At 41.3% G+C, this 23,634-nt stretch overlaps 2 protein-coding genes across 9 annotated transcripts in view; one reads left to right on the top strand and one right to left on the bottom strand.

The window, feature by feature from the left end:
* Window positions 1-3,789, bottom strand: part of LOC144530052 (histone acetyltransferase KAT7-like) — a 29,597-nt gene extending 25,808 nt beyond the window's left edge. For 3 of the 8 annotated variants that reach the window (XM_078269458.1, XM_078269463.1, XM_078269464.1), the window contains exons 1-2: window positions 3,597-3,789; window positions 1,560-1,704 (exon numbers count right to left, since the gene is read on the bottom strand). In XM_078269458.1, coding sequence (XP_078125584.1) covers window positions 1,560-1,704; window positions 3,597-3,611 — 160 coding nt within the window. In that variant the 5' untranslated portion in view covers window positions 3,612-3,789. Of the gene's footprint in view, window positions 1-1,559; window positions 1,705-1,853; window positions 2,083-3,596 lie in introns of those variants that run through there. The other 5 variants (XM_078269457.1, XM_078269460.1, XM_078269462.1 and 2 more) reach the window with 3 other exon arrangements.
* A 396-nt stretch (window positions 3,790-4,185) lies between these two features.
* Window positions 4,186-22,633, top strand: aldh16a1 (aldehyde dehydrogenase 16 family, member A1). The gene is made up of 17 exons (XM_078269456.1): window positions 4,186-4,484; window positions 6,718-6,817; window positions 7,790-7,916; window positions 9,723-9,880; window positions 9,982-10,059; window positions 10,580-10,767; window positions 11,268-11,426; window positions 11,535-11,693; window positions 13,501-13,657; window positions 15,854-15,929; window positions 17,017-17,122; window positions 17,860-17,993; window positions 18,204-18,374; window positions 20,769-20,973; window positions 21,095-21,280; window positions 22,031-22,156; window positions 22,335-22,633. Exons 1-17 carry the CDS (start codon window positions 4,395-4,397, stop codon window positions 22,500-22,502), a joined length of 2,388 nt encoding a protein of 795 aa, XP_078125582.1. The 5' UTR covers window positions 4,186-4,394; the 3' UTR covers window positions 22,503-22,633.
* Window positions 22,634-23,634: the final 1,001 nt, after the last annotated feature.

The following is a 23,634-nucleotide window of genomic DNA, read 5'->3' as shown; positions in this document are numbered from 1 at the left end:
AGCAGAGGAAAAAAAGAATCAACTTTTCTTTCTCTGCTGTAAATCCCCTCTGGCAGCCACAACAGAAAGAGGTCACACAGGGGGTGGGAGTAGAGTTTGTGTGTCTGTGGTGGGGGGAGGTCTGGCTGTCTGAACCCATTCATGCTTTAAGCTGCCCATATATAGCTATATCCTGCTGTACTGCTGAACTGAGGGGGGGTGGGTTTGAAGTCTCTCTGTGGTCCCTGAATTAAAGCATCCTTCCTCATTCAAATGACATATAAATGAAATTATACTATATGTAGGAATGTCTGGCTTGGTAATAAATAGGTATGAATAAATATGTAGGAAACCACTAAAATGTGTGTGAAGAGCAGAAAACAAAACAGGGAAATAGGCTAATAAATAGGTGCAATAATAGCCTACCTACAAGGAAAATTGCAAGAAAACGGTAGTTCTAACTTTCTAAACGTCCATTCACAAGATAAGAGGTCAAAGACACCTTTGTCTCCTCCAGACTGGATTACTGTAACGCACTTCTCATCGGGATCCCTAACCAAAAGCCTGCAGAGACTGCAGTGTGTTCAGAATAGTGCTGCAAGGATCCTGATGAGAGTGCGAAAATATGACCGCATCACACCCATTCTCCGTTAGCTTCACTGGCTTCCCGTTTCCGCCAGGATTGAATATAAGGTCTCCCTTCTTACCCACCAGTGCATCTATGGAAATGCCCCCCTCGCCCGCATCTGAAAGAACTACTCACCCCTCTAACTACAACTCGATCCCTCCGTTCAACAGACTCAAACCGCCTCCTTCTCCCCAAGACTAAGCTCAGCACCGTGGGTGATGGGACTTTCTGTTGTGCCGCTCCTCGGATCTGGAATGCCCTCTCCGACCATCTGAGAGCACGTCAAACTATTGAGACTTTGAAAAAACGACTAAAAACATTTCTTTTTAGGAGAACTTATGAGTTTTAACTAACTCTGCAAGTTGTTGCACTGCCTATTTGTATTTTATATTGATGTTTTTACCATGCTTTTATGATCTTAACTGTAGCACTTTGAGATTTGCTCCAAATGTAAAGTGCATTACAAATAAAATATATTATTATTATTATTATTATTATTATTATTATTATTATTATTAAAAGAGGCTAGGAAAGGTCTACCATAAATTCTGAAATACACTGGTGTAGTGGTCATGGTAAAATAAACCGGTGTAATTACAAGGTTATTCCTAAGATATGTGCTCCCTTAAACCAATAAAAAGGTTGATACAACCACACTTTATGGGTGTCACTTTGAAGTTAAAATATAGTAGGGAAACTATAACACTATAAATGTATGAGCTACCAAACTATAAGAACTATTTTGGGAGACTAAAACGTTAGCATGCTAACCTAGATACGGCTATTTATGTATTCCTTTCTATGCTATTAAAGTCCCTGATATTGTTTCTTATTCCACCATTTCTCATCCCAAACTTTCTATCGCTCTTGCCTATGTATGATATAATTGATTTATTTGATTATTCGTTGTTCCTATAACGGATTATTTCCCAAAAAAACTTCAAATGTTTACCTTGTGAGCTCCGGCTGAGGCGCAGTGAAGCTCGAGTCAGGCGCGTGCTGCTGCGCCTGTGCGCGCTCTCGGAAGCTTCGACGTGCTCGAGGTCGGCGGAAAAATCCGAGTCCTCTGTCCCGTCCGAGCTGCTGCCGGCGGTCCTCTGAAAACAACATGGATCAGCAAACGGGCGTGATTAAACAGAAAGTTGGCACTGTCACCACAACAGTATCAGATGAAGAATTAAGAGAAATTCTGTGGGACTGCTGTAAGTAAAGATTTGTGTGTGTGTTTTTTTTTGTTTTTTTTTACCAGCGGATAATTCAGCAAAGATCCCATACTGGGGGAGGAGCATCACCCTCTCCACATCCTTTCCGTGCTGCACCCACTCTTGCCACGATGGACTCGTTAATAAATACTTAAAACAAGCCGAATCGGCATCAACAAGGGTAGACCCCGAATAACGCCGATTTAATCTATTGTACCAACCCCATGTTGTCACAACGCCGGAGTGCACCTTCCGCGTGAATTTTCAGTTTGTAGTCAAATAAGTCGACTAATTGTTCATTAACACGAGAGCCCACAGAACTCAGTAAAGAAATTCAACTAATAAAAGTGTCCCATACACTTGTTTTACTGCGTATTTTTGTCAAAATTGCAGGCTGCCTAGCTGCCTGCCACACGGAATGAATGGGGTGATGCTGATAACGGAGGCGTAGAAGCGAGGGGTCACCCCACTGATTGGGGGTGGGGCAAGGGGCGAGTGGTAGCCAACATGTCATTTGCATTGAACAAAAAACACAAGCTTATTTGGGGGGGGTCCCCTCCAACATCCTCTGAAATATTATCCCAAATGTGATATTACAGGGCTACCTACAATTGTATAATAATTGGCGAAAGAATGATGTGTATATATATATTTCTCTGTATTTCATTCATTGCACTTCATATTTAGTTCACAATCCTATTTTTCTATTTTCTACATAAGACACATTTAATTTACACAGGGCAACCCAAGAAAAAAACCCATGAAGGATATGATATAACCCTTTATTGATGCCCGGGGGGGTAAATTAGGTGTTACAGCGCGATAGAGACAGAAAAAAACAGAGTAAAGAAAATAAAAATGAGGAGAGCTATACCATGAATCAACATTTAGATTTAAAGCCATATACGGATACAAAATAAGTACAGTACATGGGAGGGGGTCAAAATAGGAAAGCTTTACACAATACAATACCCTACACTATACACTGTACAATGCTGTATTAGCATACAGACTAATGTTGATAACATCACCATTAGGCTACTTGTCTTTTAATACTAATACAAATGAACTACATTTTAAATAGTACTAAAAGACAGTAGCAAACAATATATAAGTGTGGGGGGGGGAGGGGACTATCACTCTACGCTACAACATGGACCACAGCGCAAATTCGACGTTTTATTTATGACAACTTCACAACTGAGCCACTTCATTAACATACAGCCATACAAAGAGAGGAGGCGGAGTTTGAAAGAGTCAGACCAATGAACGCAACGCTTGTCTAGATTCTGTCCAATCACAGCGTTGTTTTGGTGCTTCGTTCCATCCTCGCACTAGAACAGCCTGTACCTTTCAACAGTTAGCGAAAGCTGCCGTTATTGACATTAACTGAGGTCAGCATGTCTATGCGCTCCGCAAGGTGATAGAAATCTGACCAAAATTCGCAAAGCCCACATTTTCAAAGCTCTTCTCACTTTACCCCGAAGAAGCGACACTTCGACATGAACACATTCTTGCAACTCAGCAACAAACATTAGCTAGCGTAGCTTTTAGCAACACAAAACGACAGTTCAAGTCGAGTGACTCTACCAACATTGATATTCAACACACATCTACAACGTATTAACGGCATCTTGTAGGGTCGCATTTCAGCTCACAGGCGGTCGAACAAATGTCTACAGCAGTTAGCTAGATCTTGGCTAATATTAGCTATGACGTTATGTTGTTGTGTGTCCAATCTGCAGTCTTGCACTAACGGCTGAGTCTGCTGCAAACCTCTGCCTTACCTTTCTCCGGGGCATTTTCAAAGGTGTGGCGTGTGTCGCCTCTGGCAGGTTATTACTCCTTACTTTGGGGGAAATGTATCACACGTTATATAAATAATAAGAACAACAAACCGCCAGCTTTTGAGCCAATTTAACTGAAAGAAGCGCACGATTTTTTCCGCACTTCCTTGTGAGTACAGCGCAAACTCGTTTTTTTGGGGTCCGTTGACAAAAAGCCTCCGTGTGGAACATATAGCTGTGGTGGTCCTTTGATTCAGCACATTGAACGTCATGCCAGTGCGCTCGAGCGGACACTGTTAAATTATGTCAACTATTTAAATGAAATAAAGTGAATGAATTATATTAGGTTAGTTACTGAAATATCAACAAACCAAATATTCACAGTAATAACTACGTTAATTAAATTAATCAAGCAGGTTTTATGTAACACAAAGCGGAACCACCTGCTAAAACCCAATTAGGGTTTTTTTCACAACATTTTAAATATATCTGAAATGGCTGTCGTAGCTTACAAAAAAACATAAACATTACGTTATATGCTTAAATCTAGTCTAATGAATGAACACTGAGAAACCGGACACAACACCGGAAGTGAGCAGGAGGGAAACCTCTCGCTCCGTAGGTCAAGGTAGCTCTGCATGTTCATTTGCAAGAGAAGCTAGCTCTTTCTCTTCAATTTCTTGCGGGTACCATATTACAATCTTCAAATCAAACATTTTTTACCCTTGACGCCATCCAGAGACGAATACTAAGCCCAGGGGAGATTCGCTTCCTCGCTGACTCGTACCGTTAACTATTATGGCTGGTAGCACCATCAATACAGTGCAGAATATTTTTCAAAGCATGGAGTACGGACCAGCAGCAACTCCCAGCACTGCCACTGCACAGGTAAAGTTATCAACCTAATTCTTAACAGAACATTGAACGGCTATGGCTGGCATAAAACTATAGTATGCTGCTGCGTACTGGCAAATATTAGCATGTATTACGTCCTGTTATGCCATTTGACCCATGTGAAGTTCATTAGCGTTAACTGTTAGCTGGCTGTAACTCACAAGACAAACATGTGGCTTGTGTACTTGTCACGTTACATGTATGTTACATGTACTAGTGTGTACAGTAGTTGTGGAATGTAAAGGCTGAAGAAACATGTTCCCATATCCCAGTACAGTTACTAAATGTGTTGTCATATTTCCCTGGTAGACTGATGATAGAACTCCGACATTGTCGACCTCATCCCTGCCCTCTTTTTTTTCTGTAACAACTTAGAGGAGGTCGTCCAAGGAAAATGTAGATGTGGAATATTATAGCCGGGGTTCAAAATCAACCTTTTCGTTCACCAGCCAAATGGCCAGTGAATGTTTGCCAGCCACTCTATGAGTTACTATTGTTTTTTTTGTGGCTGGTGAGTGAAGCAAATCTACCAGCCACTTGCATATTTTACCAGCATTTGGCTGGTGTGTGATTCTAATTTTGATGCCTGATTATAATGTGATATCATCATCATATATGTGATTTTTGCTAGCCGAAGATGAGCTTGGGGGTTCATAGAGAAGTTAAGCTCTGTACTTTGGTCTTCTGTCTGTAAATAGTTGACACATTCCGCCTTTTATCAGTCACTGTCCAGCAGAGGTGGGGTCTTCCTGACCAATAAAATGTGAGCATATAGAATCAGAATCGGAAAAAGGATTTTTTTTTTATTGCCAAGTAAGTAACACTTACAAGGAATTTGCTTTGGTGGTTGGTGCATACATAGACATATTAAACATTAATGTTAAATTAACAAATAAATACAAAATAACTGTTTAACATTAATTAAAAAATTCAAACGGGGAACGTATTAAAGGGGTGCTAGAATGCAAAACCGACTTTACCTTGTCATAGTTGAATTACGACAGTTCGGTTGGTAAAATAGGCATACATAGTACCTCAAAGTCCCATTGACAGCTCCTTCCTCTGCAAATCTCACAATTTGAAACTGCCTCTGAAAACGGGCAAACCTCAACAAAGCTAATAGTTGACGTCAACTCGGTGGCTCCTCCTTATTTGGCTCTGGTCTGTACCTTTTGTCACGCCCCAAAAATGTACATACAAACCACTGGTCTGAGACCAGCTGGTGTTCTGAATGTTGGTTGCGCAGATCTTAGACACTTTATACATTGTTCATCTGCTATTTCATTACTAAATTCACTTCTGAGACTTTGTTATGCGAGAAATCAACTATGTAGAGCTCAAATATGGGCCGTTTTACGAAAATTGAGGGCTAATTGCAAATTTGGTTTGACTGTGTCGGAGTTCAGAAGCTCCACAGTCTGACGTGACAGCCGGCGGGTGCCTGCCTGGGGTCGCTGGCTTGCCGCCCGGCCTGTCCACCTTCACAGACCCCGCTGTGAGCTGGCTGGTGCTCTATCAGGAGACTCGCGGACAAGAGGCGTTTATTTCCCCGATCGTTTGTTTAAATAACTCAACACACATATCCATTATAAGATTAACTGGAACCTGTGGTTTTTTCGAAAGCTATAATGCTCCACAAGAGATTGCGGGCGTAACAAGCTCGCTGACTCACTGTCTCCCCTTCTGATCAGTGCTGCTGTATATAGGAGAAAGCTCCTCAGTCACAGAACAGAAGGAAGAAGTGACCGTTTTGGCGGCCACAAGAGAGAAATACCTTTGCGTGCTCGCCGGACAATACTACAGAAAGTCGCCAGATTTGTCGCTAGTCGCTTTTTTGAAAAAAAGTCGCTAAGGGGGTCTGAAAAGTCACTAATAGCGACAAAGTCGCTAAGTTGGCAACACTGGTCAGCCTCTGCAGCTCCGCTCAGCTCGTTGTAAAGATGTGTGTGTGTGTGTGGGGTTGTGTGGTGTTGTGTGTGTGTGTGTTACCCATGGCGAGTGCTGGTAAGACCGTGATTTCTATATTGACCAAAATAATCGTGATTATGATATTTTCGCATAATCAAGCCACCTTACTTAAAGCTGTTTTTTCGGGCCGTCTACTTCAGATCACCTAAGACATATTTTCTTAATGATGGCAAACACCTCTCAGCCAGGTTGCATCCTCAGAGATGGTATTGGTTACATATGCAGCTTGAATATTGACTGTGGCTTTCTTCTCCACCAGGCCTGGTTGGATAACCATTCCCGCTCTCTGGGTCTGTTCATCGATGGCAAGTTTGTCCGTCCAGCAGACAGACAGAGTCGCTCCCTGGCTGATTCTAAAGGTGGGAGCAGTTTGAAATGACAGTGCATTGGATACCAACACAGCTTACACTCAGCTCGTTTTCATCGTTTTATTTTCTTTCTTTTTTTTCCAATTCTTCGAATAAAATATGATAAATAGGGGTGTAACGATACATCGATCTGGACCGATATATCGATTCAGTCCTCAACGATCCAATATTATCGATGCAAAGTGAAAGTATCGATACATATCGTCATCTTTAAGATGCGCCTTTGTTTTGAAATTCCCACTTTATGTCTTTCAATGGAATCATATGGTGATGAAATCATATATTGTGATCTACAATTACGTTACCTAAAAAGATAATAACAAGCATATACTAACTCAATTTTGTCAGAAAATCTGTTGTGAAACATTTTGAGGGAATATCATTTGAAGAATTGCAGATTTGTTTTAACATCGCACTATTTTTGTGCATGCATGTAAACACAGTACGTAAATAGCTGGAAAAAAAATATAACTTTTTTTCTCTGTAATTTCACTTGAAACTGTTTACCACATTCTTGATGATTATTTATCGAAAATCTCATTGCACATTTTTTTTGTGAAAGCACCAGTTGTTAACCCTACAATATCATCGCAACATCAATATTGATGTATTTGTGATGTCTGATTTTTCTCCATATCGCCCAGCCCTACTTAATATTTATTCTTTTTATTAAAAAGAGTAGTTTGTTTTTAATATAAATGTCTGGAAGAGCTCAGTAATGAAATTGTCAAATCATATTTTAGTTGCTATTTGTAAATATATATGACTGTAACTGATTGTGTTAAATGGTCTTCTGCATCGTTTCATATCGGTCGCAGGCCCCTGAATCGAATCGACATCGTATCGTGGCAGACTTTGTGATATCAGCAAATATTGTATTGTAAAAGAATCAATCTAATATTGTATTGCGATAAAACGTGTGATTTACACATCCCACTGATAAAACTAACCACTCTGTTCCAGGTGGTCATGTGTGCAGCACAGTGTGCGCTGTGGAGGCAGATGTTTCCCAGGCTGCTTCCTCTGCTGTTAGCGGCCACAAGGCCTGGAGCGGCCTGAGCTGCTACCAGAGGGCCAAAGTGCTGCTAAGGTAAGGCCTGTAACAATTATTACACAAAGTCTAATTGCTATTTTCTTTTTTTTTTACGTAATCGCCGTTTCTTCTTTTTTAACCGCAATTAATTGCTAACATTAGCTATGGTCCTAAGGGGTATGGCTGTTCATTTAAGAAAAACAATGTTTTATGATAATATAGAGGCGTGGTTTACTTCATAGGCTGTGTTATTACATTATCTGGGTCACATAACAGTGATATCCTGGGATTAATTCAAAACTTTAATTTGTTTAAAATAGTAATACATAAATACAGTTTTCTAAATTTGACTAAAAGAGACAATTATGTTGTTAAATGCAATTATTTCTGAGTTAGTTAATTGTACACAGGGTCCAATTTCAATTCCAATTACGCAGTTTTTGATCATGCACAACAAAACAAAACATGCAAGAATGAAATCCCCCTTTCAATACCATGAATATAGAGCCACTCAGCCAGGCGTGCCAAAACACTTATTTATGAACTTCAATATCCAATGGAAAATAATGTCAAAATGAAATAACACAACGTGGTGTCAACATAAAACACAGCACTTTCAGGCCGGAGAGCGGAGTTCACTTCGCGGCAAAAACAAAAAAGCTTTCACGCAAGGAACGCTCGTTTGTTCCTCTGGAGTGTTTTAACCACGACCTTTTTCCTAAACTTAACTCGTATAACTTAACTAGTAATATGGACCGGACTGCTTGATATATCTGTCATATTGGTCAAAAAGCAATGGATCACTGAGTCCTGGAAAGTTATTTTATCTGCTTTTATATATTTAACTGTTTTAACTGCTCTTCAGTGTTTCATTTCTTATACTGCACTGTAATTGTCTTCCTCGTATTTTATCTGTTTTTAATTTTTTAATCTGTTTTCATGTAAAGCACTTTGCTGAAATGTGCTATACAAATAAAGCTGCCTTGCCTTGCCTAGTCATTCTGGTGCCTAAGCTTAACTGTCAGTGCCACTTGAGGCTTATTTTTTCTACCAAACTCCACTATCATAAACGTGCTATATAAATAAATTGACATTGACCACAGCCCCTAAAAGGACCGTCATCTGGCGGTGCCTGTAGCCGGCTCACAGTCACCTATCGGCGGCTAACTAGCTGCCGCTGGTAGCCGGCGTCCCGGAGCTCGGTAGCGGCTAAATACAACCGGCAGCTGCCGCTCAGATTTTATGGTTCTTTGGGACTATAGACGGTTCACGTTACAGCGCTTTACTTAGTTTAAAATACTTCTATTTTAGGTATATAATAGGGCTGTCAAACGATGAAGTTTTTTTAATCGCAATTAATCGCTGAAGTTCCATAGTTAATCGCGATTAATCGCATGTTTTATCACATGATTAAAATTCTATTATTTTGCATTTTAGAACTGTTTTTAAGTACATATTAACAATGGAAAGCAATTCTTACCAGTGTATCTTGATTGGGAATCAAATGAATGCAAAGAAAGTGACTTTATGAACTTGACTTTAAGATTTGTAATTGTTTTATTATGTATTTACTGTAAAGAAAAGAAACGTGTGAATCTGTCATTATTGCACAATTCGTCCACAATTTGCCGTCATTGACAAATAAAAAAATAATTGAGCAGAGGCAGGGTTATGTAGACCAGAAAGGGGGAAATCCCACTCATCCCCTCCGGAAAATCGCACCCTGGTTGTACAGTACAATTGTCGCAGCTCTACGCTCAGGTACGACAAACTCACCTTGACACATGTCAGGAACCGCGGCGGCAACGGTTGGAACCGCTGTCCTGGTGTGGAGATTAACGCCTCCCTGTCCTCCACCGACAGGCTGGTGGGCGTCCTCGGGCAGCACGGCCAGTGTGTGTCAGAGCTGTGCGAGCTGTGTGAGGCGTCTTGCTCGCCCTCCGCCCTCGTCAGACTGCTGCAGTACTACAGCAGCTGGGCTCAGCTCAGAGACACGCTCATCCCCAACTGGACACCGCTGGGTGAGCTTAACAGGGGTTTTAGTCACAAAGTAACATTTGGTGGTGGTGTTCATTTTCAATAGAGCGCTCTTTTAAAATCTTTAGTTTTTCCTGTTTCCCAGGTGTGGTGGCTGTAGCCGTCTCTGAAGACTGCTCTCTCTACTCCCTTATGCTCAAAGTCCTACCAGCACTCGCCATGGGTAACACACACACACACACACACACACACACATACACTGTGTTAATGAGTTACACATTGAAGTTCCTTTGTAACTTAGGATAAAATCTGGGGCTACAACTAATGATTACTTTCTCTGTCCTATCAAATAAAGGCCAAAAAGCCCCAAAAATTGATCTTAAAAGAAAGTGCCCATCACACCTCTTAGAGCCGGAGGTGATGTCCGCAAATATCTAGTTTTGTCCAATGTAAAGATATACTTGCGCAAATGAAAGACAAGGGACATCAGCAAATTCTTTAGACATTTTTCACCATTTTATAGACCAGACAACTAATCGATTAATCAAGAACATAATCAACAGATTAATCGAAAATAATCGTTAGTTGCAGCCCAAACATTCTTACATTTGAGAGGCCGACACCATTACACGTTCAGAACCTTTTTGTTTCGAAATAATTCATTGGTTATCAAAATAGTTCAAATAATCATTTCAGCTCCAATCAAAACTGTTGAGTCATAATTGAATGCTGCCTTCTAATAGGCAACTCCGTCGTCGTGGTCCCTGGTCGGAGCAGCGCCCCTCCAGCGCTCCTCTTGGCCCAGCTTTTCGTGGGAGCAGGACTTCCCGCCGGGGCTCTTAACGTCTTAGCAGGAAGTGACATGTCGCTGGGTGCCAAAGTGGCCCAGAACCCCAGCATTAGCTACGTCACCTACAGCGGCAACAAGCAGGTACGTGTGTCAAACAAATTGGTGTTGCTTTCCTAACCAGAAAAATACCTATACGTTTGTTCTAAAGCTTCCCAATCTGTTTTTAGCCTTACCAAAATGTCCGAAATCAAAAAAGGGGATAGTTTCAGAACCGCCGGATGTCCCTCACCTTCCACTTTCTTTGTGTTGGCGTTCTAAACTCCGGTCGATTCGGGAAACCTCCTGCGAGCTAGAACCGACAATCAAATTATATTTATCTTAGTAAAATTCTCATCCCACTATTAGACAGCCATTTTAATTATCGAGCTTGCCTCCCTACGTGCACATGTTCCACCACAAGTTCCTTCCCGAGACTATTTTGCAGAGGCACCTGCGCCCGGCGCTTCGTGCCGCCCAAGACGATTGTGATTGGTTTAAAGAAATGCCTATGAACCAGAGCAATTTTTTTTCTCCCATCCCGGAATGCTGTGGAGATAGGTCTGGCAATGCGTGACTATTAGAACAACAACTCTCTCTTTTAGGATGGGGTGACGCTGTGTAAGGCCACAGCAGGGATGGGCGTTCCCGTTACTGTCTCCCCCAACATCGGCGCTAGTTGTCCCTTCATCATCTTTGAGTCAGCCGACATCGACAGCGCAGTGGATGCAGTGATAGAGGCTGCCTTCAAGAAGAAAAGAGAGGTGATTTACACTATGAAGTATCCCCGATAGAAGGATGGAGTGTCTCATGCCATCCCGTAAGACCACCGTGTCTATTTTTAACAATCTTCTCTTCCTCTGTCCCATCAGGTCCACTGGGTGTTGTGCGTGCAGGAGAGCGTGCTGGACAGTGTTGTGGCCCGTCTCAGGCTCCGTATGGCAGGGATGAAGTGTGTGGCCCTGCACAGTGAGGGGGACAGGGTCCTGGTGGACACTGCAGTACAGGTCGCTCAGCAGCAGGGCGCCACGGTTAGTCAGAAACGCAAAGAAAAGCTGTGCCTGTCTGCAGTGACGTTGCTATTTTAAAACGAAAACGGTCTCCGTTCTCGCCAGCATTTTAGCCCAGTATTCAGAACTAATATCCGTCCATAATATCACGCCTGAAAGCGCACATCACAGACCATTCACGTGCACTGGGCATGCACATACCGGTAAGGCTGATATAAGGCTGCCGTCTGCGTTTCTGCTATGGCTGGTATGATGTGCTTTTGTCCGGATTCGATTCTTTCACGATACATGGGTTCCAAATCGATTTGTATTGCGATTTTCATTTATTGTGATTCTAGAAGTATTGCGATTCGACAGTATTGAGTATTGCGATTTTCTTTCCCTTCTTTAACAAAAAGAAAAGTTGAATAATCATGTTATTTCTACACATTTCGAAAAACTAATTGTTTTCTAAAAAGAATGCACATCGGTCAGTCTGACATTTATTTAATCTGTAAAGAAGTACATAACATGAGTATTCAGTAGTATTCATCTGAATCCAGGGGCGATTCCAGGATCAGACCTTTAGGGGGCTCAGCCCCAAATGAGAATGTGACACTGATACAGTTCATGCAAAAGTGTTAACCCCCCCCCTGCTAAATCAGTAATTTCACTGGATAACAATGAATATATGTACTTATTATTATAACAGAGGATAAATGCAAAATATTAAACATATGAAAAAACTACGAAAGTCCCTTTTTATGCACCACCAGAATCAAATGAAATGATATTGAAGTGTAAACAATAAATAAATAAAAAACTTTCCTTGACTGGGTTACAGGTGCCTAGCATTGGCGACAGCGACACAGGATATTAAACCTGTTTCTTTGAACCTGTAATTTTTTGCCCTCTGGCACTAACAGACAAGTTAACAGACAACTCTAACTTAAAGCACTAAAATTGATTTAAAAAAATTTTTTTAGGGGGGCTGAGCTGAAATTTAGTGGGCTTGGCCCCCCTAAAAAGGGTCTAAAATCACTACTGGCTGAATCATCTGTAAAATAAATACTGATTCTAGGGACAAGAATCGGTTCTAAAAATCATTGCAAAAAAATACGATACGATTTTCTATTTTTTTTTCTCCACCGCTAGTTTCTGCCCGTCCACTTAAAACGGAAAAACCCCAGAGTAAAACGGGGGGGGGGGGTCAACAGCATTTCCAAACATCTCAGTTTTAGGGGCTCGGAAATGCCAGAGTAGTGTGGATTTGAGTGCGGATTGGGCCGCATTTTTCTGTCCGAGCCCGGCCCGCGTCCGACAGAGCAGTAACCGAACCCGGCCCGAGCCCGACAGGCATTAAGATATTCATGTCCGAGCCCGACCTGAGCCCGACACCGTTAAAATAAAAAAAAATTCTCATACTAATATGACATACGTTTGTTTCGGTGGAAAGCCCGCTTTTATTAAGCAACTGTAGGAAGGCATTCGGAAATGTCAACAGATGAGCACATCAGCGCACACGGGGCAACAAGCACACGTTAACACAGGCGCGCACCTACATAATAAGCTTTTTTTAAATTTCAAATGTTCAATGCCTTATCGCGCTGATGTGACTGAGCCCGACCCAAACCCGAACATCATTTCTAAATATCTGTCCGAACCCGGCCCGTCGGGTACCGTCTGGTCGGTTCGGGGATCCATCCTCTAGTTTGGATGCAAAGGCATAAACGTTGCAAAAGATGTGCGTTAAAATTAGTGTGGATTTAGTCTGAGAGTAGAGTAAGTTGACAGTATGACCATAACTTATATTTATTTGTTTACTTATTTTTCTCTCTCTGGTCCCCAGTTCGTTCAGTCCTGCGCTGCCCCCCCTTCAGGTGCTCAGTACCCTCCCACAGTGCTCTGCGGGGCGGCCCCCTCCTCTCCATTTGTGGTTAGCCCCTCCCCTGGACCACTGCTGCCACTCATGACATTCAGAAGCAACACAGAGGCAGTGACCCTGGGTAAGGAAGCCTCTGTGGATGGAGATGGATGAGTGAAGATATTTGTCTGACTTTGGACAGTGAAGTTACCTTCGTTGAATATGATCAGTTCTCCTACAACGCTCTGTGAGATGCTAAAGATATCATGTGTAAATGAAGCTACTAGGACAGTACTCCAATTTGATAGTTTATTGCCACACAACGGACGTTTTGGGCAGCGGCCTTCCTCAGCGTGTGCACAGGCAACTACAACCAATACTACCTACACAGGTGGGTTTAATTATACAACCAATACTACCACACAGGTGGGTTTAATTATACAACCAATACTACCTACACAGGTGGGTTTAATTATACAACCAATACTAACACACAGGTGGGTTTAATTATACAACCAATACTACCTACACAGGTGGGTTTAATTATACAACCAATACTACTCACACAGGTGGGTTTAATTATACAACCAATACTACCTACACAGGTGGGTTTAATTATACGACCAATACTACCTACACAGGTGGGTTTAATTATACAACCAATACTACCTACACAGGTGGGTTTAATTATACAACCAATACTACCACACAGGTGGGTTTAATTATACAACCAATACTACCACACAGGTGGGTTTAATTATACAACCAATACTACCTACACAGGTGGGTTTAATTATACAACCAATACTAACACACAGGTGGGTTTAATTATACAACCAATACTACCTACACAGGTGGGTTTAATTATACAACCAATACTACTCACACAGGTGGGTTTAATTATACAACCAATACTACCTACACAGGTGGGTTTAATTATACGACCAATACTACCTACACAGGTGGGTTTAATTATACAACCAATACTACCACACAGGTGGGTTTAATTATACAACCAATACTACTCACACAGGTGGGTTTAATTATACAACCAATACTACCTACACAGGTGGGTTTAATTATACGACCAATACTACCTACACAGGTGGGTTTAATTATACAACCAATACCGCACAGGTGGAGTCAATCATCGACAACTAGCACATCAATCCCAACAGAAACTGAAATCTTCAAGAAAAACTAAAACCAGACTAAAACTACACAATCAGGCCAAAGAAAATAATAATAATGAAGTAAACTTCAACATGGACACGTATCATTTCTGTTTTGTTTTTTTACAGAAATAGAACAGACTTAACATTGGCACTCAAGATGGCTCTATATTATGTGTAACATTTTATTAGGGCTGCAACTAGTCTGACATTGCCAGATCTTCCTTTGCAGCGCTGCAGAGGAAGGTCTGGCCACACAGCATTCCGGGATGGGAGAAAAACATGCTCTGGTTTATTGGCATTTCTTTAAACCAATCACAATCGTCTTGGGCGGCGCTGAGCGCTGTACGGAGCAACGGTGCCTCTGCAAAATAGCCTCAGGAAGGAACTTGTTTTGGTGGAACATGTGTACGTTCAAAGGTTGTTTTAGTCGTGCAACAGAAAACTCAGATCGGACAGATAGTCTAGCTAGCTGTCTGGATTTACCCTGCAGAGATCTGAGGAGCAGTTAACCATTGTCTTCTAAAATGCCAACGCAAAGAAAGCCCAATGTAACGCATATCCGGCCTTAATGAGTGAAATCCGGAAGTGGAACGTCGTGGATATAGACTAGGCTGCAACTAACGGTTATTTTTGTAGTCGATTATTTTCTCAATTTATCGATTAGTTGGTTGGTCTATAAAATGTCCGAAAATGTTGAAAAATGTCAATCGGTGTTTCCCAAAGCCCAAGATGACGTCCTCAAATGTCTCGTTTTATCCACAACTCAAAGATATTCAGTTTACTGTCACAGAGGAGAGAAGAAACTAGAAAATATTCACATTTAACAAGCTGCAATCAGAGATCTTTTACTTTTTACAAAAAGCTCTCAAATCGATTGATTATCAAAATAGTTGCCGATTAGTTAAATAGTTCACAACCAATTGATTAGTGTTTGCAGCTTTACATTTTACCATCATGAATTCCTTATCACAGTGATTGAGATAAAAAAAAATAATTGGATATATAGGCTTGTAGTTGACTCTACACTGCTTTTACATTGTTGTTTTTCATCCTGGTTAACAGCAGCTTCCGTGTTCAATAAAACAGATTTCAGAGCAGTAATACACTTTATATTTTTATATTGAATTTCCACTTGTACCACTGTAACAGTCTCTGTTCTGCAGGAAACCACAGTCCTCATGGCCAGGCCGCCTCCATCTGGACTGAAGACCTCACACTGGCTTTGGACACGGCAAAGAGGTACACACATTCACACGTGTTTTTCTTTTCATCATCCTCTTCTTTCCCTTCCTACATTTGTTTTTCAACTTCCACTTACTTATCTTGAATATTTCTTCGCCTTTTGCCTGTCTTCATCCAAATCACTATTTTTTTGTTGTAAACCTTCATTGTAGTAAATGTGTTTCCTGTCTCTTCTTTCTGACTTCTAGTTTAGTTTAGTTTATTTGCACAAATAAGTGAAATACATACAGTACAATAGAATTTTAAAAACAAGCAACCACAGTGCAGGAGAGGAGAGAAGCCCGAAAGGCATATTCAGCCTCCTCCCCTATTACAAAAAAAAAGGAAAAAACAATATATATATAACTAAAACATGAAGCATTCTCTCCTCCACATCCTTCTATGTCTCCATGTCCCATTGTCTCTCAAGTTGTCTTTACAGGCAACACAAACAGTCGTGATATTTACAATCATCAAATCAAAGGTAATTTAGTTAATGTTGATGCTCACATGGACTTTACATTCTTTTGGCTTAGGTGGTGCCCAAAACAACTTGGGTGCTGCCCCCAAACTAGAGCTGTAATCGAGCTCGACAGAATTCGGCCCCAGCCCGGCAGGTGCGTTTTGATTGACAGCTTTTTAAAATCCCGAACCCGTTTACAGCCCGACATTATTCAAATGTGCGCACGCACACAGCTCTTTTGCCTTTTGTCAAGAATGAGTCATTTATACATTTTTTTAACATCGTTTATTCATGACTAACGTAGGCTTTAGGCCTCTTGGAAGTTGGAACAAAGAAATAAAAAAAGTCCTCCAGGGGCCAGCCTCCGTTTCACCTCCTCAGCATCCATTTTTGTGCCAATCGAAACGCTTCACCTGACCGCTCATTTACCGCGCAACCCGGAGCGCAAGCCTGAGCCCGGCCCGAGCCCGTGTGAAATGATAGAAATTAAGACCGAACCTCAGCTCTACCCCAAACCTTAAAATGGCAGAGAAAATCCTGCACCTGTGCTTTTCCTGCTTAGACAAGTCAAACTGTACGCTGTGAAAAGGATTTTTTTTTTTACTCCCTACTGATCCTTTGTTCTTCCTTCTCTCTCCTCAGTCTGTCAGTCGGCTCAGTGTGGGTGAACTCCCACTCGGTGTCTGACCCGTGTCTGCCTGTCTCTGGCCACAAAGACAGCGGCACCTGCACTGACGGAGGACACGAGGTGGGTCCCTGTAGTTTATCGCACACTTAATTCGAGCTTAAAGGAAACGGTATAAAGCTTTGTTTATTTTACTCTCCATTTTAATTGTTTAACAAATTATTGATGTGTTCAATTCTACTTTTGACTTGTCCCCCCACTACATTTGGTCAGTTTTTGGGGCTCCATACAAACCAGGGATCAAACATAACAGGTCTTAGTAACCACTAGGGCTGCACGAGATGAGGAAAATATGCAATATTCAAGACTGTTGTTGAATATTGCGATGATGATATTACTTGCGATAAATAAACAGATATTAAAGTGTACTCAGTTCTGCTGCTTTCAGTATTCTGCAAATTTCTTGTTGAATTAAAAAAACAAAACCGAAATTGTCAACATTATTGTATTGAACAAATTGAATTGAATATAAAAGGCACCACTAAAAAATTACATTTACATTTAGTTACATTTGAAAGTGTAGTTTTCCACTGATGCACTCTTTCAACTTACTCAATCAAATATCTCTGAGTGTCTTTCGCGATATGACGCAGCCTTTTGCGATGTGTGTGTTGAGCCAGTTGATATATATATATATATATATATATATATATATATATATATATATATATATATATATATATATATATATATATATATATATATATATATATATACACATACACTGATATATTGTGCAGCCCTAGTAACCCCTATGCAGATTTGTACTGTATGTTGACTTTCTCTCTGCTCTCTGCCAGGGTCTGTACCAGTTTCTACGCCCGTCCTCTTCTTCCTCTCCTCTACCTCGCTCCTCCCCCGTCTCTATGGACTACTCCAAGTTTGGAACAGCGGCGTCCCCCGCTATCATTCCTGATGACTCAGACCCTGCCAGGTGGGTTTGTAATGCTCTTTCTTTTTATTTTTTACTTTAAGTCAGGTTTATAAGGTGTCACAAGGCATCATAGCCTGCATAATAGGCACATTATTAATATATTATAAGTCTTTAAATAGCAGCATGATGTACGGTAATACATGCAGGGTTAAGGAGACGCATGTATCACTCCCCTCCCTCCCTCCCTCCCTCCCTCTCTCTCCCCCTCAGCGCTCCGAAGCCCTACCTGCAGTTTGTCGGCGGTAAGCCATGTAAATCAGTGTCTGGCTGCAGCGTGGCTGTGCAGTCACCAGGGGGCAGCAGTGTGTTAGCCTATTGTCCAGATGGAGGCCGGAAAGACGTCCGTAACGCCGTGGAGGCTGCTGTCAAAGTCCAGCCTGGGTGAGAGCATTGCCACGCAAATACGTGCAAATTACACACACACACACACACACTCTAAATCCAGCCAGAAAACACAAATAGGTAAAAGTTTGAAGGAATCTGAGGCACTTGAGAGGGTATTATTTAAAAAGCCTTTAATATCTTCTTGGCTAAACATTCCCCTCTCGAGTGCCTCAGATTCCTTCAACCTTTTTAAACTAGTATGATACTAGTAGGGTACTTGTTGTGTTTCCAAAGTCACAAACCCAAGCCCAGAGTGGACACAATACACATCCAGTGTGGAAAAGAGCTGGTATACATACAGTACACACACACATTTATTTCTATTTTTGAACACCGTTTATTTATTTTTGTCTATTTGGATACGCCAAGGTAATATACAAATAATGTTGTCATTGTAATAAAACAGTTGCAACAAAGGATCATAAGAAACTCAGTAATGATAAATAATACAAAAGCAACAAGCCAACAACATTTGCTCACCACACGTATTATTTTATTTTATATATATAAATTGCATTTAATAATTATCATATATATATGACAATTATTAAATGTGCCAATGTGCCATGAAAATCATATATATATATATATATATTAAATGTGGCCCAATGTTAAATCTACTTTTCAGGCTACACAGAGCTTTGAACCTGTCAATCTTTGCCCAAATAAAACTTTTATTGGTGAAATTTGCCCATAAAAAAAATACATTTATCAAGCTTTCAGTCTCTCACAAGGACACGCATGTATAAAATCCAGATACACAGCAAGTTATTTCACAAGCCACTGGGCTGTTTATGTTTATCACCAGTCAAAGTTGAACGCGGCAAATTTGCTGAGTCACACGCGGTAAGTCAACAAAGTACATTAGTATCAACAGAGTTTGATTGCACTGAACTACACAGCTCTTCTTGTCAAACCATTACAAGTGCAGTACATGCTCAGTATGGGCTTCCTGCATGGCATTCATACTTTTAGTTTTTAACCATCATTTATTAGATCTTAACCGCTTAGCATGTCACCCCCTTTTTCCGGAGGGGTAGGGGTGGGTGACAGGGGATGTTTAGGGGGAGATAGCAGGTCAACGGTAGATGCTTTCAAACGAAGCCTGCTACAGCCTCTGAAAGGCAGTGTGTCGGCCGGGCCGAGGTTAACCTGACAAAGAAAGACACAGAAGGCTGGTACGTGTGGATTCCCAAGGACTTGTTTAAATGTGGCTGAGCCCAAACCAGTTTCCTTGTAGGAAATTGTTAACGTTACTTAACGTTACGATGCAACCATGCTGCTCTCCATCACTGGCGTTGCATTATGTTCCCATGTGGGTGGAAGGAAACAGCTACCAAAACAACAAATACAAACCAGAAATTAAAACACACTGAAGTGGCACAATACTTCTGTGAAAGTAGGCATACGGTGTGTTGGCATACATGCACTGTAGCCAAGTGTAACATCCCTGCTATTCAAGGTTAACCTGACAAAGAAAGACACAGAAGATCACAGTAGGTCAAAGTTAACACCAAGGGCCACTGTGTAACTGTATATGGTTATTTGATCACAGCTATGAACCAATCAGATTGCTTGATTTGAGCTACCCATTTTATAATGACTTTCGACATACATTATTGTTTTACATTACCCTACAGCATGAAAATATTCATTACTTCACTGGGACTGCTGCATACGTTTTGACAGATTATAAACAGCATTTAATAACCTTTTTATAATTAGTTTTAGGACCTATGAGAGCTAGATTTCTAAGCCAGCAGGCAGCTCAGTGTTGTTGCTGTCTCTGTTGTATAAATGCTCTGTGTGACAATACGAGAGTAATTTAATGTGTCAGTGGAATGTTGTTCAATATAATATGTGTGCGCTCGTGCATGCGTGTGTGTTGAGAGCGAGTAGTTTTTTTTGTTTCTTTGGGTTGTTTGTTGCCTTTTATTGACCTAGAGTTATTGTTAGCTCAGAAAGAAGTAGCTCTAGTATCTGACTATCAGTGTACAGTATGAAGTGCCATAATTAGCTAATCTGGCATACTGCTGGTGATAGATGTATAACGTTAGGCTGGTATGTGTGGTGTATGTGTTTCCTTGAAGGAAATAGCTAGCTAACGTTACTTAACGTTACGATGCAACCATGAAGCTCTCCATCACTGGCGTCACATTATGTTCCCGTGTGGGTGGAAAGAAACGCCCACAAATACCAAAACAACAAATACAAACCAGAAATTGAATACACTACATGCACTGTAGCCAAGTGTAACATCCCTGCTATTCAAGACACAGTGTTGCATTCTTGCTCGGCAACATACCCCACCCCGCGCGAAGCACTTCCCCCCCAGCCTTAGGATGCTTCTTAATCATTTCATTTCTTTTAACATCCTTCCCCCTCCTCTAGATGGATGAAAAAGAGTCCGTCTGCACGCGCTCAGTCACTCTACTCTCTGACCAAGGGCCTGGAGGCAAAGAGGCGGGACATGGCTGCATCAGTCAGTGTTCAGACCGGCCTCTCAATGGACGAGGCTGACACGGAGGTGGAGCTCAGCATCGCCAGGCTCAGTGATTGGGCGGCTTACTGTGACAAAAACCAAGGAGGAACTCCGGTGGGGCTTTTCTTTATATTATACAAAGTTTATAAAAAAAAACTTGACTTCTCCAATAATGATCCAAAGGACCTAATACCAGAGCACTGTTGCAACATGTTGTTGTGTCTCTCTCATTCAGCCTTTGCCACAGTCTGGCTCTGCTCTCTCCCTCCCCGAAGCCCTGGGAGTCGTGGGACTCGTCCTCCCCGACGAGAATCCCCTCCTCTCCATGGTAACACTACTAGGGGCAGCAATCGCCAATGGCAACGCTGTCGTCATGGTCCCCAGTCAGAAGTATCCACTCCCTGCCTTGGCATTCATTCAGGTAAGATGTCAAGATGTTATGGTGTGGAGCAAGTTCAAACAAAACAAAAGTTAGAAAATGCTTCACTATAAAAGCTTTTAGCACAAAATAGTGAACAAGCAGGAGCCAAACACAAGAGCAACACAAATAGAATTGACAACAAAATGTCATCAACAGCAAAGCATCAGTTAAACAAAGTGAGGGACTATAAGTGAGTATAACTTGAGAGGTTTTAAAACAAAAACTAAGTCAGTTGAATTGGATGATCTAATGGGGAGAAGAAAATTCCGTAGACAGACATGTCTCTAATTGATAGCTCTTCATCCGTATACTCTGGCTCAAGTGAATACAGATGTCCATTGAATTATAATGACCTCATCCACATTGTCGAAATCATTTAATATTGAGCCATGGCACTGTAAATCTTTTAGATAACAGGAGCCCATAATTTCTGTAGCCTACACCGAAACAACTCCCAGAACGCCTTTCACTCAACTTTTAATAACAATCTAGGCCTGTCAGTGGCAAAAACAATCACTTTTAGTGGACAAAAATCGAAGGTGCACAATTGCCCAATTAGGTTACATTGCTAGACCGATTTCAAAGATTTTTGGTCACATCAGTCTATTAGACTAAACAAATGAATGGGAAAATAGAGTCCAGGTTGAAAAAAAAAAAAAGGAAATTACCCTTTAACCGCCACTAAGAACACCTGTGTAACCTGTCTATGTACAGTATCTGTAAACGCTGATTTTGCGTCGTCCACCTCAGGTGCTCCAGGCTTCAGACCTGCCAGCAGGATTGGTAAATGTCATCACAGGGAGTAGAGACGAGCTGACAGCGGCTCTGGCTAATCACAGCGTCATCAAGGCCATCTGGTACTGGGGCAGTGCTGAGGTGAGGGACTAACGCACACCAACACACACCACCAGTGTTCAAATTTCATATCATGGAAGGCAAGATTCCATTATATCCTCGCTCTTAAAATGAACAATACCAAGGACACCTAACTGACCCAGCCCACCACACATAGTCTCATCTTTTTTAACTCCCGCTGTCTGTCTTCCTGCCGTAGGGCTGCCAGTACCTCCAGTACACCTGCACCAGCCCTCTGAAAATCCTGCATCTGTTCTGCCAAAAGGAAGATGGAGGCAAGGACTGGACTAAGTCTCATCCCTCGCTCCTGGAAGAGATGTGGAGAAATGCCGTCCAGTGGAAGAGTGTGTGGATTCCTACCGCATAAAAAGACACAGAGAGGGAGAATGAAAGACGAAGGTGACAGGAAAGATGGAGGGGGGGAGAGATGCAGATATCCACTGTGTGTCTGTGGAGTCAAACTATAGGATGTTAAAAAGAAGGATAAAAAAAAAATAACGGTGACCATGAAAATCATAAGATGACAGTGAAATTAACAGACAACAAATACCCCCAGTGATTGACTCACCCTCCTTAAGTACTGCTACAGCACATATGCAGTTTACAATGATAACGATGGCAGATTTACTACTCAACATTATTTTTTTCAGCTGTAGCTAATTAAGGGGTTTTGCAAATTTTTGCCAGTTAGGAATGCTCCTTTTTTTCCACAATTTCTTATTCTTTTTTTTGTGGGAGCCTGTAAGTGAGTGATTTATTTCAACATACAGTATATATGACGAAGTATTTTCAGATCAGAAGTTAACCCTCCTATATAACCTAAAGAAATGTGGCCCCATGCAGCCAGCGCAGGATACAAAATGTCAACCTGACATAACAAAATCAAAGAAAAAGAAGTTAGGAATGCTCCTTTTTTTCCACAATTTCTTATTCTTTTTTTTGTGGGAGCCTGTAAGTGAGTGATTTATTTCAACATACAGTATATATGACGAAGTATTTTCAGATCAGAAGTTAACCCTCCTATATAACCTAAAGAAATGTGGCCCCATGCAGCCAGCGCAGGATACAAAATGTCAACCTGACATAACAAAATCAAAGAAAAAGAAGTTAACACACATCCTAAAACCAAGGAAATGTTAATATCATAATATGCAGTACAGTCATACGTTTTTTCCAGTATTTTCAATATCTTTGGGGTTTTTATCAGCCCCAAGATCATTTGAAATGAGGATCGATAGAAGTTAAAATATGAAACGTTGTCCTGTTATGTTTTGTTTTAAAATATAGTTAAACAAAATGCATATAAATGGTCAGACAACAGTGATTCATTTAGCAGGTTATTATGCTGCGTTCCAGGCAACCCGTAACTCGTGTTTTCACAACCTTCTACTCGTGAAAGTGCCCTGAAACAGCAGTCAAACCCGTGAGTTACTACTCATCAACTCGTACCAGATCGTTGTACTCCGAGTTACAGTTTGGACGTCACCCACACATAAACA

Source organism: Sander vitreus, chromosome 15 (assembly GCF_031162955.1).
Source record: "Sander vitreus isolate 19-12246 chromosome 15, sanVit1, whole genome shotgun sequence".
NCBI classification, from domain to species: domain Eukaryota; kingdom Metazoa; phylum Chordata; class Actinopteri; order Perciformes; family Percidae; genus Sander; species Sander vitreus.
The sequence above is the reverse complement of the archived record's forward strand: the minus strand, read 5'-3'. Positions and strand labels throughout refer to the sequence as shown.

What these genes read in the sequence shown, in the direction of transcription:
- aldh16a1 (XM_078269456.1), top strand. Translation starts at nt 4,395, where the DNA reads ATGGCTGGTAGCACCATCAATACAGTGCAGAATATTTTTCAAAGCATG. An exon ending in CCTACCAGCACTCGCCATGG is followed by an intron (nt 10,060 to 10,579) that starts GTAACACACACA and finishes GCCTTCTAATAG; the next exon opens with GCAACTCCGTCGTCGTGGTC. An exon ending in GATGACTCAGACCCTGCCAG is followed by an intron (nt 17,994 to 18,203) that starts GTGGGTTTGTAA and finishes TCTCCCCCTCAG; the next exon opens with CGCTCCGAAGCCCTACCTGC.